Source organism: Betta splendens, chromosome 7 (assembly GCF_900634795.4).
Source record: "Betta splendens chromosome 7, fBetSpl5.4, whole genome shotgun sequence".
NCBI classification, from domain to species: Eukaryota; Metazoa; Chordata; class Actinopteri; order Anabantiformes; family Osphronemidae; genus Betta; species Betta splendens.
This window is the reverse complement of record NC_040887.2, coordinates 8,398,778-8,418,451: the sequence shown is the minus strand read 5'-3', so window position 1 is coordinate 8,418,451 and position 19,674 is coordinate 8,398,778. Positions and strand designations below refer to the sequence as shown.

Below are 19,674 nucleotides of genomic sequence, written 5' to 3'. Positions count from 1 at the left end.
AAAAAGGGAGGGAGAGAGAGAGAGAGAGAGAGTGAGAGAGAGAGCAAGAGGCACGAACTGAGTTGCTGAGACTGCACTCACCCGCTTGAACAGTCTATGGTCCATCAAGGGGCTTGGCATAAACAGCAAAACAATACCAGACAGCTATTAGCACAGAGTAGGCACTGTGAGGGAGGGGGGCGAGGATAAGTGGGGGCTAAATACAGTGAGGGGGAGGGGGGTGGAGACATTTCTAACCACCCATGTTCCCAACAAAAAAAATTTAAAGCATCACAAACTAGTGGTCATTTTTACTGGTTAGCTCAGTTTAGACCGTGAACCAGCCATGTGTGTGTGTGTGTGTGTGTGTGTGTGTGTGTGTGTGTGTGTGTGTGGACTGAGTTAACACTGGTGTTTACCTGTGGCGGCAGCGTCGTAGGAACCTCATGATCTTCCTGGCAGCCTGGTCCTGCCTCTTTGTGAGAAGACTGCCTCTACAAAGCCCAGACAGAGAGCAGCGTCACACCGCGCTCAGAACGATGAGCGGACACTCATGAACATGAATATGAGTGATACTGTACGTGTTTGGGTGCGGACCTCAGTTTGTGCTGCACCAGGGCAGCGGCGGCCCCTCGCTGGTGGGATCTCAGCCTTCCGAACTCCTTGTAGCTGCGGTAGTATTGCTGAATGAGCACAGCCGCCCTCCTGCTTTGCTGGAACTTCTTCTGCTCGTGGTAGCTGCGGAATTTACTCTGGATAAGGATGGCGGCCTGCGTCATCTTCTTATAAAGTGCATACTGTGAACAAGAACAGAGGAATGTGTCACGCGCAGCTGCTAAAGATGCTACGCTGCATTAGATCAACCTGCGCACTGGAAATGAACTGCTTGTAGGGAAGGTTTACCTTCAAGGCTATCCATGTTAGCTTGCAAACAGAAGGAGGACAGAAGCAGGATTGTGAATGATGAACCACAACCCTTAATATTATATGTCTGCCTGCTCCATAAACACATAGAAGTGAGCCCCGCGGTCACGTTTCAAGGAGCCTACCTGTTTGTACTTCTTGTAACAACGTTGAATTACAGCAGCAGCTACTTCCTGTTGCTCCCGGAGTGGCCGTCCCTGTTGAAGAGTAGAGTGGGACAGATCAGAAGTCACAGTAGAACCTGCATTTTGCAAAACAAAAAAAACAAAGGGGGATTTAGTGGATCTGTCGGGCCTCCTGTTGGCTGGTAAGAGAACGCAGCCCTGGTGGAGCTCATCCCCACCTCTGACCAGTAGGGAGAGGGAGAGACCTCAGCATCAGCTGATGCCATGAATGACCATGAACCACAGTGGAGAGTTTGTTGCATGTTGCACATTTGGGAATGGGTATTGGTTTAGGGGAGGGGGAGCTAGCTTAAAACAGGCATCCATACACCTAACCGAGAGACCGACAGAAAGACAGAGACAGAGGAAGGAGAGAGCATGAGCTTATTGTGTCATATAGGAGCGGGGGTACGGGGGGTAGTGCATCGTTCCTCTAAGCAAGGCCATGCTCTGCTCAAGCCATCTTCCCATGCTGAAACCACAGGGACTTATTGCTAGATTTCTTATGTTCTTATGTTTATATGTGCAAAAGAAACAGAGAACGAGACAAAGATATAGATAAAAGATGTGATCAAACATATTAATAATCCCAGACAAATGAACCATATCACAATAGTAAACGTCACTGCCAAAGACACTCGACAGGTTACCAGCAGATAAACCAAAACCACCCAATTAGTCCAGTTCTAACAGTGCAGCCCGAGTGCGTTTGCCACCCGAGGGCCGGGCCTGTACCTTGTACTTGCGGAAGGCAGTTTGGACTAGGCGGGCGGCCTCGTACAGCTCTCTCTGCTCTGGGTCTGACAGAGTCAGCTGGGCCAGGTCTCGCTCCACCTTGCTGTTGGAGGCGTTGATGAACTCGCTCCAGTCCGCCGGTGAGGGGAGCGAGGACCTCTCCAAGGGTCCCTCTCTCAGCGGAGACCCCCCCGGGCTGAGGTTGGGGTTGGACGACGGAGTCAGGGGTTCGTTATAAAGAGATCTGGCAATAAAAGATGCCCACACGTTTTCATTTTAGCGTGAGAGCAGTCTTCACACGCCTGGCTGCGCTTTGTGTGCTGCTCACCGTAAGTGTATGATACTCGGCAGCTGTTCCACATCTCCCAGGTAGTTGGCCAGCCAATTCATGGTGTTGCTGACCCCTGATGTGTCTAAGGGCACAGAGTCTGCACTGGTGAAATTCTCCCTTTTTATTCTCTCGGGCGTTGCTTCAATGATGTGCTCTGCTAGAGTCATCATATTTACCTGTTTTGTTAGGACAAAAGAACAAAACACTGAAACAGTCGCCTTAACCATCATTAGCACTTTACAAACTGCCTGATTAATGTTTGGCACAGTTTTATTTTCTGCTTGGTTGGAAACATTGGTCTGGAATGTTGATTTGACTGTCAGTGGAGAAACTAATGATAGGAATCATGCTGTTGGAGGCAAAAAATTCTTATCCATCACTTAATTTGAAGAGTAGCTCGACCGAGGTGCGCAGCTGAAGGAAGTGGAAGCGGATTAGACAAGGTTGTGTTTTTCCTACATCCTATGAATGATGTGGTCTTTAAGCTGCTAAGACTAACATCCAACACATTACACTGAGTGCACGCCGGTGATTATGAATGCTCACCTGCAGGTCATCCATCTGTGTGAGACAGTCCTGGTTCTCCAGATCCTCCCTATAGGACAGCAGCTCTGCATCAGCCATTTCTCTGTCTGCCATCACCAGCATGCCTAGCTGCTCCCGCTGACGTAACCGGCTGATCAGCTTCTCCTTTCCCAGGCTGCTGCTTCCACTGACTCCCAGCGCCTTCCTCCCCATGCTACCGCTGGAGAAGTTCTCATGGGAGGTCCATCTGGCTGTGCCCGTGCCGCCTCCTGCAGGCAGGCTCTTGTCTGTGCTCAGACCCTCAGAGGAGAGGCTCTTGGGGCTTGATGACAACTTGTGGAGCTGTTGCTGCTCAAGGCTCAGTGGAACAGACATGGCCTTGTCTGGCCGAGTCTGGAACAGTTCTGGGTTGGGCTTATGCTTTTTAGCCAAAGGAAGGTCTCTTTGGCCTTCACTGCTGTAATAGTTTGAGGGCTCTGATCTGGGTCTTCTCAGGTCTGCAAAACACATACCACGTAGAATTACCTAGTGTTAGAAGCATTAAGGTTTATTAGTTCCTAACAGAAAAGCTGTAGATGCTGACCTGGATTGAGACTAGTGCTGCAGGATGTGGTTGTGGTTGTGGCAGAACCTCCTTTCTTGACACTCGGAGCTACGACACTGTCGTTGGTCCAGTTGACCATCCAGCTGTCCGACGTGGGGGCGTCAGGCGCCGGCGAGAAGGACATGCGCGTGGTGGGTGGCAGAGGCGCCGGCGGATGCTGCTCCTCTCTTTGCAACTGCTCCAGACATTCAGCTAGTTTGGTGTGGCCACGGGAGCGGGCGATTGATAACGGCAAGCGGCCCAGAGAGTCCGGGATGGCCAGGGCGCGCCTGTCCCATTTGTACAGAACCACCGCTGCCTCCAGGTGGCCCAGCGCACATGCCCACATCTGGCGGGAGAGCGAGGACAAACGGAGTTAAGGCACGTCACAATCACACGAACAAAAAAGTGTCTTTATTAAGAGGTTCTTACCAGAGGGGTGCAGGAGAAGTGATCCACGTTTAAAGGGTCCACTTCCAACTCCAGATCAATGCTATCAGCATGCTTGGTGCTGGATGGGAGAAAAAAACACCCCAATCAGCCATTTACTGCTATTTGGTTTGGTGTAAACCAGCAAGGGACCATTAGGAGGAGTCTTGAGTATATTGTTCTCACCGCCACTTGATAAGGGTCTGGATGAGTGTGGCGTAGCCCTGGCCCGCAGCCAGGTGGAGGAGCGTCATGCCTCTGAAGGTCTTGGAGTGGATTAAGTGTTTGGACTTGGCCCAACAAGCCCGGCTCATCATCTTCTCGCACACCACCACCACGCGACTCTCGAAGGAGCTGCCCGCCTGCGTCTGGCCCGATACACACTCACATACGCAAACGAGAAAGTTGTGGTTGGTCATTCTACTGACGTAAAGTCAATTACTGTCCTACTGTACAACACATGAGGAGCGTGATGAGGCCTTTTACCTGTGACTGGCTGTTGTTGCCTCCTCCTCCTCCTCCGCCGCCTCCTCCCCCTGTTCCCCCTGTACCTCCCGCGGCTCCCCCGCTCCCTGCGCTGCTCGGCTGCTGGTGGCTGGCCATCTCTGCCATCCTCCTCTCCATTTGCTCTAAGCGCTCCAGGATGGACATTCTGAACTGGTTATCTGGGCAAACAGCAGGACACACAATATGTTAGAACACCAAGTACCAAGTCCCCCCCCTCCTCTCTCTCCACCCTGATCACACGGTGTGCACCACGAGTTGTACCGCACACGCTACTCTGAGCAGCACCAGGACTGTCGCAGTGACCTGGGGCTTAGCATCATGAGGCACATAATCACCCACTGCACAAATGCACAACTCCGCAAAGCTGATAGCAAATTAATTTCCCGTTTCATCTATAACACACACGACTCTTAAAAATCATTATTAATCTCCTGAGAATGTGCATGAAAAGAATCACATTAATCACGAAGTTCACCAAAACAATCGGCTTTACTTAAATAACCTTTAAAGCCCATCAATCATCTGCAAATGGCTCCCATCACTAGATTCCTGCCGGCAGCTCTCCTGCACCACTCAAACGCAGCCCTAGCAGGCTAATGCAGGTTGAATGATTGGCCAGTGAGTGGGGGCATGTTAAATGTGTCCTCCCTTACACGCAGCTTTTGGACACTCTCTCGGAGAGTGTGCAGCTGAAGGCCCTCTCCAGCTGATTAAGTACAGACTATTAAGGCCAAGAAGTCCCAGCCCACCCCCGATCCACGAGCCTGTCTAATTGGAGGACCGGAACGCTGGCAGTACCGAATCCATCACAACTTTTACTTATCCACAGGCTTTATGCGTCGAGATGGATGGAGGTGCACGCGACTTGACAGTGTTCACATGCGGCTTAGGAGGCCGGTGCTGCTCTGTAGCCTGTGTCAGCCGTGTCAGCCTGGGTACTGGGACTTGAGTCTGATCAGGTTTTCAGCCTTGCAACAGGAAAAGCTATTTTCTATGTCAGAAATATAGAACATGGTGCATAATTCAAGACCTCAGGGAGGAAATGGCAGCGCAAAGACTTACAAACATATTGTAATTGAAATGAAAGCAATTCAATAAACAGGGTTTAAGTGCAGAATAAATTAGACTGCGTTCAGGAAGGACTTTGGAACAACATGCATTTGAGTAAATATCATTAAAATGTCCACACATATACTACATAAACACTGCAACTTAAACTTAATCAGAACCATTATGCATCATTTAGGACACATGGCTCACTGGGACATGTGGGAAATCCCCCAACAAGCGCTCGCACACATATAAACACATACTTGTAGGTACTGTATGAGTGTGTGTGCGCTCACACACACATACAGGGGAAAATGTGTAGAGACAGTGGGATGGGATGGGATGGGATGGGATGGGATGGGCAGAGAGAGTCCACTGCAGCAGGGAGTAAAGAAGACTGCATTAGCATTCCCCATTTAGCCACTATGAGGCCGTTTCTGTGGCAACCTGCTGCCGAGCGGTAACTAGGCGACAGGAACATGGCTGTGTGTGTATGGTCGGCCCGCTTGCTATTGGCTTATTGATGAAGGGGGGAGGAGTACTCAGTACACCAGCAAAAATGGCAAGTGAAAGGCAAACAATGAAAAAAAAACAGAGTCCATAAATCTTCTTCGCTTTGCTTTTGTGTACTTGGCCTACTCTCTGCTCTCCCTGTTGATGCTGTAGGGATAAAGATCTAATGAGTCTAAGTGGGGAGTCCTCACAGCACGACCTGGTGACATTTGCGCTTTACGCTACCCTGGCAGCCACGGGTTGGGGCTCAGCGGAGAGCAAATGTCACAGTCAGATCTGTAGGCCACTGTAAACGAGGTCAAATTAGCCCCATCACTGAACACAAACATCTGACGTCGCTTACTGGGAGGTTACTGCTCTCTGTGACCCGCACTGTACTGGGCATAATGGGCCCTGAGAGCAACATGAGAACCCTTTGCTGTATAATGTAGTGGACAAAGTGAGCTTCCAGATCAGCAGATCACTCTCCTGTCAAGCAGGTTAACACTTGGTAAAAAAGCAATGCTTCCTTCTACGCCGGATGCTTTTCCAGCTATCCACAGGGTGATCTATGAAGATAGGTGAGGTGAAGAGTTGAGAGTAAGCACTCTGACTAGAGGGGGGTCAGACATTCTAGATAGGTCACCACACAACAAGCTGCCCCCCCCCCCCCACAGGCTTATATGGACGGAGAAATGTAGAGGAATGAGAAATGTAGAGAGAGAGAGAGAGAGCGAGAGAGAGAGAGAGAGCGAGGGGATAGTTAGCGGTAGCCTGACATGTCTTTGTTCAGACCCAGTGCTGCAGTGTGCTGCAGTGCAGATGATGTCATCTCCACCTGCTGCCTGCTGCTCCAAATGCGATGCACGTCCACTGCAGAGGGAGGATGGGGGCCGAGGCGAGTGGGAGTGGAGAGGGGAGGAGACGGGGGAGGCGAGCAGCCAAACGGAGGCGCGGCAGGACGGTGACGCCGCCGCCGCCGCCCCGCCCCCCCGCGCTTTACTCCCTCGTGACGGTGCGTGGCAGCCGACGTGGCGACTCGCACACATTTAGGGCAGACTGTGACATGCTATTTTAAAAACCAGCCCGTGTGCACGGACGAGGCAGACCACAAGTCTTTATTTTTAGAACACGTGAATGAAAGGTGATTAATCAACTGAGGTGTAAACTTAGGGGGGCTGTTTGCCTTCCAGCACCACATTCTGCGGGGCTCTGTGGGTGACGCTTCCCCCTGTGAACTTACACATCCCGGCCATCATTTCAAGGCTGCATTGACCAGCACCATTTGGACTGTCGCTGACTTAAAGCTAGTTAGATAAAACGCTGGCGTAGAACAGCCAGAGCAAAATTAAAGTTTGTTTCTATACAGTTGGTTAAATAAGACTTAAATTTAAAATGCACTGCTAACAAGAGACAAACATAACACCACACTGTAGCTTCCTTGGCTACAGGAGAATCTGCCAGATTAATATTCTGGAATTTGAACTTTTATCATCAATGACCCAGATGAATAACTTTGTTGCTTCGATGCTCATCAGACCAAATTACTACAGTAGTGACACCCGTTGCTGGCTCCTGGTCTGGTGCCATAACATACAGTAGATATAAAACCTGGGCTGGGGGAGGCAGTCCATGCTGATTGAATACTGTTCATCTGTATGTGTGGTGACTGTCACGCGTGCTTTCCCTAAGATCGTAGCTGTCTAATGAGAGAATGGGAGCAGTAGATACTTCAGATGAGCCCCAGTGCTGCTCTGTGTGGACTGTCTCCTGCCTGGGACATGGCGGCCGCACCGCATGAGACAGGTTGATATACAGATGGATAAGGGCAGGATGGACGGGGCTGTTTATTGACACACACAAGAGCACAGTGGGGGTGAGAACAGACCGAAGGGAGGAACACGAAGGCGGCAGCAGATATTCCAGGTAAACACCAGACACCAGAGGGTGAAATGAGCCGAGAGATAAAGGACGGCGGAGGGAAAAATGGAGAGCGAAGGACACCGAGGCTGAAGCTGTCAAAGTAAAATTCGGCGAATGGGACGGATTGGCCAACAGTGAAGGGCAACCTCCACTGGAGCCTGAGCCTCTTAGAGACACAAACTCTAGTGCAGCCAATGATCTAACTTTTCTTTTGACCTTTTGCACCAGGAATTATTTAATAAACCACGTGCATTACTTATGCACAAAGGTCTGAGAGCGACTGGGTCGACGCCTTTAATCCCCACTCCTCAACCTCTGGTTGCGCTCACGCCAATCAGGTTCACGGCTGGACCTCATTATCCCTGTGCAGCTCATCAACATCGTGCATGTGACCCAGTGGAAGGAACAGAGGCCAGGCTTCCTCTGGGTCTGTGCGAGCTGATTGACAGGGCCTGGTACATGTGAGCATGAAGAGGAAGCCAGAACACACGGTCCTTGATCAACAGCTGACTTCTCTCTGACGCGCTGTAACGACGGCTCCTTTTGTCCCGTTAATTAGCTTAACGCAATATTGGAATGGTATCAACTGTTAAATGTGACCCGCTACCGCATGTGGAGGCCACGTGTCCATCCGCTCTCCTGCTCCTCAGTGATGCAGGGTGCGTAGCGAGGAGCATGGCGCCCAGGACAGGTTGTCAATCACCCACACACAAACTGACAAATGCGTTCGCGTTCACACCTAGGGGTAATTCGAAGGTTCCAGGGCACTTAGCGTGTCAGAGTAGGAACTGTATCACCCGGAGGAAAGTTCCCAGACACAGACAAAGCAAACTCCACGTAAAACACAAGAAAGACAAAACAAAATGACCTTGTCAGATATAAAAAGATTTAGTTTGGACTTCTGTCCCTTCACTGCTGTAAAGTTCTCACTGTTTCCTCTGACTTTGATTGACCCTGATTGTAAACTCTCCTCCGCTCTGAAAGCATCCTGTCAGAAATGATCATTTCCACCAGTGCCGCTCATAACATTTTACAACCAGCACACAGAGCTCCTTCACACAAGACCACCGGCTTTTATAGGAACAGTTTAAGGTCAACACCAAAAACAAGTGGACTCAACCAAAAGCCACTGTCACTGCTTTAATGATTTACTTTTTAGAATTACTGTCGAAGAATTACTCAGCGTCCCTACTGTTTCACACCAGAATCATTTATTAATAATACACAGAAAGTACAAGAACTGTAAACAAAGGTAACAGCGCTTGAGAGAGGAGCTCTCAAGCTACTGGCATTTGTCCAGTACGGGTCAGGTTGAGTGCAGTTAAAACAATGAATAGATAGATTGTGTCACATCAGGGCTAAAATGCCAAGAGTGCACACCACAGGGATTTACTGCCATCCACTATCACCCTAATAGAGTGATACAGTATCGGCTTCTTGTCTTGAATAGTTGGGTTGATCGATTTTTGTTAATCTGCATTCAATTGCTACATTAACAAGAACACATCATCAGCTTCCTATTTGAATAAATAATGGTCCGCTGCTTGACACATCAGCTGCAGGCTGGAGTGCAAATGAGAGATGAGCTGAGAAATAATTTAAAAGATTAATCAATCTGATATAAAACACCACGGCCCAGGGGACAGGACGTCTCCAAAGATGTCCGTTAATAGTAGGACAACACGGTTGGACTAAATGCATTGACGGGATTGTCAGTCTGTTCTCGTTTTCCTCCCAAATCACTTTCAGGATCACAATCAGAATCACGTGTCAGGCTTTAGTCATGAGCTGGAACATTAACTGCAGCACAGCGGTGTTAACTAATTCCTGAAACGTGGACAGTGGCAGAGCTGGACCCTGGACCCTGGAGCTATAGCTGAGCTTGGATGTAAGAAAAGAATGGCTTTGTGTGTTTATTGCAGAAGCCCCTCAATCACCAGTGGGTCTAATGAGAGCATAACGATTTGAAGGGGAACCTCCGAATGATGAGGACTAAACAAAAACATGCACTTTCCCCTGTATTATAGTGCATTAATTAATAATTTTTTTAATTAATAAAAAACTCATTCCTTTGTGCATCATAATATGAATGGGTCTTATAGAAAGAGCAGCAAAATGCATATTTCATAGCACTAATGTTTTGACTGATGTGTTACATTATGCAGCCTAATGCAAACCACAGGATAGAGTTCCCTTACTGATCAAACTACTCCACACCTCTTTGAAAGCACCACAAAGGCAGCATTCATGGCACTGGACTGCATTAGATAGACAAGGAGGTAGAACTTTGAAACTGGTGGAGTGAAAGTGATGAATCATAATGGTTTTATCATCATCAGTGCGATAAAAAGGAAAAAAATTATAACAAGCAAACCAATTAGGTATGATGCAAGCCAGTAAGAGTCAGAGGGTCTTGATGGAGGGCACTTTACTGTTTTCAGGCGCTGGGGCTCAAAACAGCAGAAATTAGGTGCTCTATAAAATTAACGAAAGATTGTTTCCCAATATTTAAACCCTCTACTCTGGTTTGATCCATCACCTCCAGGTACGAGAAGTCACTGCTGTTCTTACTACTACTGATACTGCTTTTACTATGTGTGTGCTGACACTTTATAGCTACAGTAATAATGTTATTTCAAACAACCAATAACACTGGGCCTATTTTGACACGTCTATATACGAAACTGTTATATACGTCAATATAAAGTATGACCATATTACAGATATCTTGCTGTTAATAAGAGAAAAATACAAACCAAATCCTGCCAAAATGATTTTCCCTGAGTAAAACTGCTCCTCCATCTGTCAAATATGTATTATTTGCATTAACGTGGCCAAACATTAGTGATTCCTCCAACGGATAAGACTTTTGCAAGTCAGCTCTTACAGGTTGTTTTACAAAGCGGTGACGCGAGCAACGGTGCTGGTTCTGCCCTATAGATGAGCAACAGGTAGATACGTGTGTATATCACTAATTGTATCCTGAAAGACGCTCAATCAGAAATGAAGCAAAATTTGGGGTTAAAAAGTGGAGTCGCTGTCCACAGACCGCCGGTGCTGAAACGCGCAGCCGCAGCGACAGACGGTAGTGGCAACGTGTGGTTTGTGTTGGTTCTCGTTTTAATCGCTTACTTAAGTTGGCGTTGATCATAAAAAAAAGGCAGCTCCGCATGCAACGTGAATCGTGGAGCAGCAGCACGAGAACAGACTGGCCCCGTTAACCCGAGCAGCACCCGGCGATGCGACAGTCCTGTGCTGCGCTAGACTGGAGCAACTACGGCGCTTTATTTTGAAAGTGCACGTTACAGAACAAAGACAGTTCCACGGACTTAAACTATCGACGGTGAGTTGCGACTTCTCGGACTTCTCTGCTCGGAAAGCACGGGAGCTACAGTCCAGTTTAATTCCTGTCCGAGACGCAAAGCAGAAATTAAACCGTACATGTGTCGCCGACGGCGCCTCGAGGTGACTCCAACGTGCGCGAGCACCGGTCGTGAGTCGGGAGTAGGTTACTATCAACGGCAACTCTCCGGTGCGCTGCAATGAGGCAGAGTCACATGAAGCGCGTGGAGAAAACAACCCGCACAGACACAGACTGGGCTAAAAAAAACAGGCACCGAGCACGAAGAAGAAACTTCAGCTTCTTCTGGCGAACGGCACAGGATATAAAAAACAAAACAACAACAAAAAAAAAAACACACAACACAACACAAGCACAGCACAGAACTAAAGCCATAGGTTGAACTAAACGCGTCTAACCTTCTATTTTATTTTCCATTGGAGGAGAGAGGGAGTCCACCTCACAGCCAAAAAACACCCCTCTTGTCTTTTAGGAAACGCAGGTGTCATTCACTGGCATCCTGACCCAGAGAAGTCCAACCAAAGCTTCATCTCACTCACACTGCAGTTCTGCCACCGCTGTCTGACGCTCGGGCTACTGCATGATCTTACACCGCGGCAGAAAAAAAATCAAATACATATATGTATATGCATAAATATCCTTGGTGTAGGGTGAATCTCAATCTCAACAGAGCACTCGTCAACAATAGAACAAAGTGAAGCAAGAGAGCGACGGGAGGAGAGAGAGAGAGAGAGAGAAAGGAAGAGAGAGGAAGAGCGCTCGCTACTCTTCTTCCTCTAATAGCCCCCTCCTCCTCTTCACTTGTTTCACCTCACACACACACACACTTTCCCCGTGTTTCTAGTGGTCGCCGCTTCGCCAGCCTGCAGTAAAATGACAAATGCCGCTGCTCGTAGACGCGGTGCGCACGTGTCGCCGGTAAACAGACGCCCTAATTCCCGACTGCTCATAAAACCTCGGATCTCCACCGGCGCCGTCGCAGTCGAGCTTTCTGTCCGGCACCGGCAACAACACCAACAATTACACAACTAAAGAGCCTCTGCTCGACGAGTGCGGCGATGCTCCGCGCGCACGCTGCGCCCGCACGTTCTCTCTCTCCCCCCCACAGTGGAGTAAGTCGTCTCTCTGAAACTACCGCGCGCTCTGTTTGCGGTAGTTCGCCGTGTTTACCCGAACACGCCCACCGCTCCGCTCCCGCATTGTGTGTGCACGCTCGGCCGTTCTGTCACGCCGGCGTGGCGGGTTCTCGGCCGGAACCGTCCACGCGCTCCCCGCGCACACCAACGGGTCTGCGTGACGCCGTGCGGGGCTGCGGTCTGGCAGGTGCCGCCGAAGCGCTCCCGGGTCTGAGCTCGGGGACCGTGAGCGGCTCTGCGGCTCCGGCGGCGTTTCCGTCCTGCCCGTGGCTCCGTACCTGCAGTGCTGCAGAGAAAAGCGCCCCTTCCCCCACTCTGCATTATGACAAATCAAGGCGGGCAGGCAGCTGTGCCATTAGCACATCATAGCACAGTTCCACGGGAGGAAACGCGCGACGCCGCACGGGCGCACCGCTGCGGACGCGCTGCCGCACGCGCGCCACCAAATGTCGGCGCCCCGTGGTTAATCAGCGGACTGACCTCGGGGCTTAAACGGCGTCGGTCTGTACAGTCACGACCGACGAGCGGCTCATACTGGTGCTCGAGAAGCGGGCTGCTAATTGGCGAGCGATCAGAGCGATCGCGGCTTCTTCTGTTGGGCTTTAAGGCTGTGGCAAAATCGATGACTGCACGTCCCAGTGATTAGACCCTGTCCTACTTCTCAAGTAAGTTATATGCCCTAGATACCAGAGAGGAACGTCCCTGTCCCCTTTAAAATGCCCATAATTACTAAGATTTAATGTGAAACTGGTCCATACACCTACTTTTCCGTGACACAAGCTGTTCTATACTAAAGTCCTGTGATCTTAACGTTTGCCTGGGGGTGAAACACACTGATGGCCGTGGCCACTCAGTGTGTGACGATCCTTCATTTCTATTCCTTCTATGCCCCTTTATGATGATTTCTCATGGGGGCCTGAATAAAACTGAACTCCCCAAACACTTAACATGTGAAAATCCCAGAGCAATCAGTGATGGCAGTCAAGGAGTTAATGTAAGTAAGGTAATAGGGTGGGCTGTTTTCCAGAGACAGGCAGCTCCTCCTTAACTGGTTCTGTGAATGGGCCAGTGAGGCAGTAGGGTATGAATGGCGGAAGGATCCACTGGTAGCATGGGAGCGCCAGGTCTCTATTACTCACTCCCACTCCCTCAAGAGCCGTCTGCAATGCAGCTGTCCTGTGAGCCCGTGCTTCACCGTGCCCTACTTTATCCTGTCAACACTCAAACAGTGCAGCAGTGCTCCCCCAGCAGCAGCAGCACGCACGCACGCACGCGCGCACGCACGCACGCGCGCACGCGCGCACGCACGCACGCACACACACACACACACACACTGTGATGAACATGCTTACAGTAAAACCTCTGAATCACAGGCATCACTGCGATTCAACCTGAAATTTAAAATCTATACAACTATTGAAGACCATTTGAAATCTGATACACCATCATACATCACGCCCAAATGTCTCAACTAATTTTGTATAACACAAGAAAATGATTTTTAGAAACTAATACAAGCAAGATTTGATAATATATTTAATAATGAGTGTCATTGTCCAGCTAATGATGTTCTAGTAAAAATCCTCACAATAATAAATATAAGTCATGAATTTAGATGATGGGATGACATATAACATAATTTCACGATGATGAATATGAATAACATTACAAATAATTTCCACTGCTTCCACTGTACCAACAAAGCGTTATTTTCAAAAATCTCTCATCAAAATAAAGATGAGGGCTCCAAAGACTCACACATACAGGATAAGATGCAGCCAACGTGACATTTATCTTCAAGAAGCAAAATACCAGCAGGTTTATGTGATAGCTTTATACTCTGAAACCCAGTATAAAACTTAACAACATTACCCTTAGCCAGAGCACAAACCAACCTGTGTGTGTGCAGCCAGAGAGTTTTACAATAGGCATAAGCAGACAAATCCTTCTCACTGCAGCCTCCTATTACCGTGTGCTTATAGACAAGTGTGTAAAAACGGATCACAACATGTCATTAAATTCTTCCTAATCATTTAATTCTACTATAAAGTATGTCAACACATATGGATGTGTCTGTGATGTAGTTGAAGACAAAGATAATCAATTCAAATGAAGGAAAATTAACAAGGCGGCAGGAGAGTCGCAGAGCCGGAAAGTGGAGGGATGAGCAGTGATACAGCGGAAGCATCGCTTTGATGAAGATGTGGAGCGAGTGAAGGAAACAGGAGGAGCTACGCACCATCCAGCGAGAGCCAGTCGTGCTGCGAGGACGGCAGCGACGGCAGGGCGCGCGCCTTGTACTCGAACACCACGGAGCTGGAGATGATCTGGTTGCTGACGGCCACCTGCAGCGTCACCAGACCTGTGTCGTGAGCTGGAGAGGAGCGGGGTTTCAGTGCGCGCAGGTGCAGCAGGAAAGCTGTGATTGTGGAACGCCCGGCCGCCTCTCACCTGGGCAGTAGCAGCGCAGCACCCCGGGCTGGATGAGCGACGCCGGAACGGAGATCTGGTCGAACAGGCAGCTGTAGTTGGAGCTGGCCTCCTGCCAGGGTCCGGTGATCAGCACCTTGACCCCACCCTGCGGAGCAGAGCAAAGGTGAAGACGACGCTCGCCAGCGCACACCTGTTAGATGAGGACGCCTGAGTGCCGTTTGTGTTGTTGCACTGCCATCTAGTGTGCAAACGCAGGAATGACACCGGGCAATTAAACAAAGAGCTCTTAGCCGAATCTCTGCTGCCACCTGGTGGCCAACATGCCTATTTTCACCAAAAGTTAACCAGACATTAAGATGATGTGACAGTATTGTTTAGCATGTAATAATTAGGCAGTAAAATAGTTTTTGTAGTGAAAAAATGTTATGTTACATTCATATTTTAGTCACAGCATCATGTGATCAGACATATCTTGTGTTTACTCTTTTAGTGTGGTTGGAACCTATTAGGAAGATTCAGCCGTGTAAACCTAATGTATTAATGCAAAAAATGTCCACTGCTATTTTTAGTTGGACATCAAACACATTCTACACATTAAATGTTAGAAGCTTTAAATATGTCAGTAAATAGGAGACGTCTAACTAATGACACGTTGACCAACTGATATATTAAAGGTTTGTTCGAACAGTGAAAGCTTCTGAATATAATGAAAACAAAGAAAAATTATGTTTACTGTTTTTCCATTTGAAGTGTAAGAGACAAGTTTATGCAAACAATTGGATTATCAATTCAATTAATTTGAATTTATCCATTCAAATATGAATAAACAAGTGTATACCATTGATTAATGTTAATAGTCAACTAAAGCCACTGATACTGTAAAGCACAGGTCACTGACCTCTGGGTAGGACCACTCAGGGGAGTAGTCAGTGACCATGAAGAGCCGTCCTGTGGCCTGCAGCATCCCCAGGGCCCCCTGCGCTACGGCCGCAGAAACCACCTCTGCCACATTCATGTAGGACAGGGAGCCGGCCTCGCCCGCGTTGGCCCCCGCTCCCGCGCCTCCACTCAGAGACTGAGGGCTGCAGCAGGGCTGCAGACAGAGCTCCGAGGGGCTGTAGCCGGAGCCCCTGGGCCCCCCGTCCTCCTGACCTTGTTGCGTGGGCCCGCCGGCTGGGTTCTGGTTATCGGAGCCGTGGGCCGTGACCAGCTGGTGGGCGTAAAGGGCAGCTCCGGCTGACATGGCGGCGCCGCTGCCATCCACCGAGATGAAGTCATTGATGAGGTCCGAAAACTGGTTTCCAAAGGAGATGTCGAAGTGATCCAGGCTAATCTCCATGCCCGTCCCTCCGGTTCCGCCGTTGCTGGACGCCCCCCCCAGGACTTGGTGGGTTGCGACTGCATTGTACAGACCCTGGATCATCCCTGTGCCCTGGAGGAGAGGCTGCAGCTGCTGCTGCTGCTGCTGCTGCTGAGCGCGGCTGGCGCCGTCGCCGCCGTTGCCGCCGTTGTGGAGCGCCACCCCCTCCCCCCCCGGACCCCCGCCCCCGCCGCCGTCCGAGGCCTGCTGCAGGTAGTGCTCCCCCTCTCCGTTTCCTGTCCCGCAGCTCTGGATGTGGTCTCCCGGCTTGAGGAGGTTCTCCGCTCCGTTCTCAGTGGGTCCGGCGGCGCCTGAGCTCACGCTGCCGGGCTGCTCCAGACCCACCGCTTCCTCGTGCTCGGTGCCCAGACCTGGGAAGGTGCCCTGGTACTGGAGAAGCTGGAGGGAGGCAGCCGGGCCGGAGCCCTCCGCGGGTGAGCCTCCGTTACAGTTGGCCCTGTGCTGCGTCTGGTGGGCCTGGTGATGGTGGTGCAGGTGGCCATTGCTGCCAGGAGAGTCCGTCTTCACCACCTGCAAGCCCATATAAGCTCCGGCGTCATGGGAGTTGTGCTCCATCATGTGTGTTTTCTGGCCCATGCCGGGTCGGCCCTGATTCTGGCCGCCCTGAGAGGCGTCCTGGAGGAAGAAGCTGGGCGAGCGGCTCTGGTGCTGCATGTGGGGACTGGACATGGCTTGGCCGTAACCCACCGCCGCAGCGCTGGAAGCGTAGTCCTGCTTGGCGTCGATGGCGCTGAAGTCCATCTGCTCCAGGGTGGTGCTGGGACTCAGGCCCCCGCCCGACGGGAGCAGGGAGCCCGCCGCAGCCAGCGTCAGGCCGCCGGGGCCGGGGGCGGGGCCCGGCGGCACCGGCGCCCCGCCGCCGCAGCTCGCCGCCGCCCCCACCTGGTAGCCGCCCTCCTTGGCCAGCTGCTGCTCGAAGGACGTGTCCTCCGTCTTGATGTTCTTCACCAGAGCCGAGTTGAAGGCGTAGCCGTTGTCCGCCATGGCGGGGGAGCGCTGCAGGCTCCCGTTGGCGCCGCCGCTGCCGGAGGAGGACGAGGCCGAGGAGGAGCCGCCCTCCGTCTTCAGCGCGCTGCCGCCGTACGTCTGGCCCTGTTTGGGGTTGTTCAGGAAGCAGTCGGGGTCAAAGTTCATGGTGGCCTCGGGGATCTTGAGGCTCCCGCCAACCAGGCTGCTGGACAGCACCAGCTCCTCGGACACGCCGGCCGCCGTCAGCATGGACAGCCCCGCGTCCCCCGCGGCGTTGGAGCCGGGCTCCCCCACCCCCCCGCCGGGGAAGGCGAACTTGTGGCGGTCCGGGCCCACGGACAGCACCAAGCCCTGCGACGCGGCGTCGGCGCCCATCAGGTGAGCGTTGGGGGCGCCGGTGGGAGACATGCTGTAGACGGGGTCCCCGGCGACCTCCGACATGAAGACGCTCTGGGACAGGCCGGACATGACGGAGGCCACGTGGCCCATGCCCGCGACCGCGGGGCTGTCGGCCATGTCCGGGTCGCTGTTGAGGCCGCTGCTGATGGAGACGGGGGAGTTCTGCGTGGTGTCCGGGACCTCCACCTGGTTGGTGGAGGACACCTCCGTGCTGTTCTGGTGCAGCAGCACCGGCTTGTGGACCTTGCCGTTGCGTTTCTCCCTCCCTCCCCCGCCTCCTCCCCCTTTGCCTCCGCCGTGGGCGTTGTGCTCGGTCTTCCCCTCCGACACGTCGTTGTTCTGCACCTCAGAGTGCGCGCTGCCGTAGCCGCCGGCGCGGGGGTCCACCTTCGGGGAGATGATGCGGTGCTTGGCGCTGTTGCATTTGTGGTGCACGCTGCTTCCTGCGCCTGGATGACAAAAACAAGGACTAAAACATTAGTACACGTAGTTCCTGTGTGCACAGAAACTAAAGTCCAAAGACCTGAGACAAAGATGGATGATCTTTGTGTCTGTGCTTGTCATTTCATTACTATTAGTGAGAAGAGTAATAAAACTAGCTGCTTTTTATTACACAGGGAGTGAATGGGAAGATTTGGATGAAAGTTATTATGTCATCAGACATAAATATGAAACTAGGGAATATCCAGAGTAACTGGTTTCAGAAATAAGTAAACCACTACCTCACATTTCCTGCGTTACAGCCTGGGGACATTATGTACTGTGCGAGTCTGACTGGCTTATGTCAGACACGGTTAGAGCATCAGTAAACCATGAAACGAGTGCGAGCTCTCCGGCGCCTTGTCTGATCGACACACGTGGACCACAAAGCCGTCTTTGCTACTCTGTTGTCGCGCACAGCCTCCTCGCACCCGCCTGCCCTTACCCAGGGTGCCCGTGCAGAGACAGTTGTGAGTCCGGGGAGGTGGCTTAGTTTGGTGGCTGTCCAGAATCTGCTGCACTAGCTGCTCCACTGAGAAGCCAGAGCTGCTGTTCCCGTTGCTGCAAGTCCACTTGATGCCATGAACTGCCGGGAGAGAGGAGGAGACAGAGATGTCAGCCAGCCCAACAGACCACCAGCCACGCCAGCCCCCCGCCCCACCCACTGTCCGCTTCCCAGGAAAGCGATGCATGGTCTGACCCGCGCTCGAATCGGGTCTCCCTGTGTTTTTCATTTTTTTTTTACTTTCCTCACGGATTCTTTTTCTAGTTGCTTCAGTCTGTCGACGCTTCCGTCTCACGTCGCTTTTTTGTCATGTGTCAGTGTCTGCCGCCTCCCCTCTGTGAGCAGCGACCAAGGTGACAGCAAGCTTAATCCTTCCACCTTCCACTCGCACCCGACCCCCGTGACTCTGTTCTGACAGGGAGAGTGTCTGGGAAGGAGCACAATCTGCCGGGTCTCCTCTTAAGCTCCATTCTTTGCCACAGTCACACCTCGCTAGCAGCTCCCAATACGTTTCATTGCTCCACTTGACAACCAGCCACTGCTTGTGATGAGACGGATAGCGGTTTTAGTGGCTGCAAGGTGGGACAGGACACAGCTGGCTGCTGCAGGCAATGTTTCAAAAGCATGTTGAGACTATCAAATAATCTTGAGTCAGCTTTATTTCAAGTTCCCTACACACAGTGCTGCCTTCATTTACAAATGCAAACAAGGATGCATGAAACAAGTGAGAATTCACTGAAAGAAGACAAAATAAAAACAGTGTAGCGTCATGAAGGTATCGCAGATAAAAGACACAGCTACTTAAAACTAGCTGAATCATAATTTCATGACTATGAAGCGCATCTTGAAAGATTCAAAGATGCTTTGCAGAGAACAAGCCGGTCGCCAGCAGATGTCAGCAGAGCGGCGATGATCAAACTAAGCAAACTGAATGTTGGATGACTCTATGCGTCAAGTTCCAACATAATCAAAGTCCATGTTGTCTGCGGTGAGTAGGTAAAAAAAAATGGCCGCCAGATGTGATGTTTTACAACCGCCACTATAGCTGCACAATTAATTCTGTCCATCTGGAGATCCCATTAGACCGCGTGGCGTGAGTCACCATTTACCCCCTGACAGTGTGCAATGCAAACACTACAAATGTGATGGTGCTAGCACCGCTAACGCAGAGATGATGGAGCCATCGGCTTATTGAAAACGCCGCAGGACGTCCGGTTCTGCCGCTCACATCCACCGTGCAGCTGCATCCCTGTCTGTCCAAGCAATCCCGCCCCCCCTTTTAACTAGACCCCCCCCCAGGTTCTGGGATGTTGGCATATAGTTACCACCATGTCTGCTTGCCTGCTCATCTCACTGAGGGTTATGTTC

The 19,674-nt window shown here is 51.1% G+C and overlaps 2 protein-coding genes across 13 annotated transcripts in view; one reads left to right on the top strand and one right to left on the bottom strand.

The window, feature by feature from the left end:
* camta1a (calmodulin binding transcription activator 1a) overlaps positions 1–19,674 on the bottom strand; it is a 232,346-nt gene that overhangs the window by 6,249 nt on the left and 206,423 nt on the right. For 5 of the 12 annotated variants that reach the window (XM_029157481.3, XM_029157474.3, XM_029157477.3 and 2 more), the window contains 16 exons: positions 18,247–18,387; positions 15,471–17,770; positions 14,591–14,717; positions 14,379–14,513; positions 4,157–4,335; positions 3,857–4,053; positions 3,674–3,752; positions 3,242–3,590; positions 2,680–3,155; positions 2,131–2,309; positions 1,803–2,046; positions 1,029–1,100; positions 883–903; positions 577–776; positions 399–473; positions 82–112 (listed from right to left, as the gene is read on the bottom strand). In XM_029157481.3, the coding sequence (XP_029013314.1) occupies positions 82–112; positions 399–473; positions 577–776; positions 883–903; positions 1,029–1,100; positions 1,803–2,046; positions 2,131–2,309; positions 2,680–3,155; positions 3,242–3,590; positions 3,674–3,752; positions 3,857–4,053; positions 4,157–4,335; positions 14,379–14,513; positions 14,591–14,717; positions 15,471–17,770; positions 18,247–18,387 (4,805 nt within the window). Of the gene's footprint in view, positions 1–58; positions 113–398; positions 474–576; positions 777–882; positions 904–1,028; positions 1,101–1,802; positions 2,047–2,130; positions 2,310–2,679; positions 3,156–3,241; positions 3,591–3,673; positions 3,753–3,856; positions 4,054–4,156; positions 4,336–11,401; positions 12,054–14,378; positions 14,514–14,590; positions 14,718–15,470; positions 17,771–18,246; positions 18,388–19,674 lie in introns of those variants that run through there. The other 7 variants (XM_055510029.1, XM_055510026.1, XM_029157475.3 and 4 more) reach the window with 7 other exon arrangements.
* LOC114858601 (matrix remodeling-associated protein 8-like) overlaps positions 1–19,674 on the top strand; it is a 97,129-nt gene that overhangs the window by 54,844 nt on the left and 22,611 nt on the right. The window lies entirely within an intron of this gene.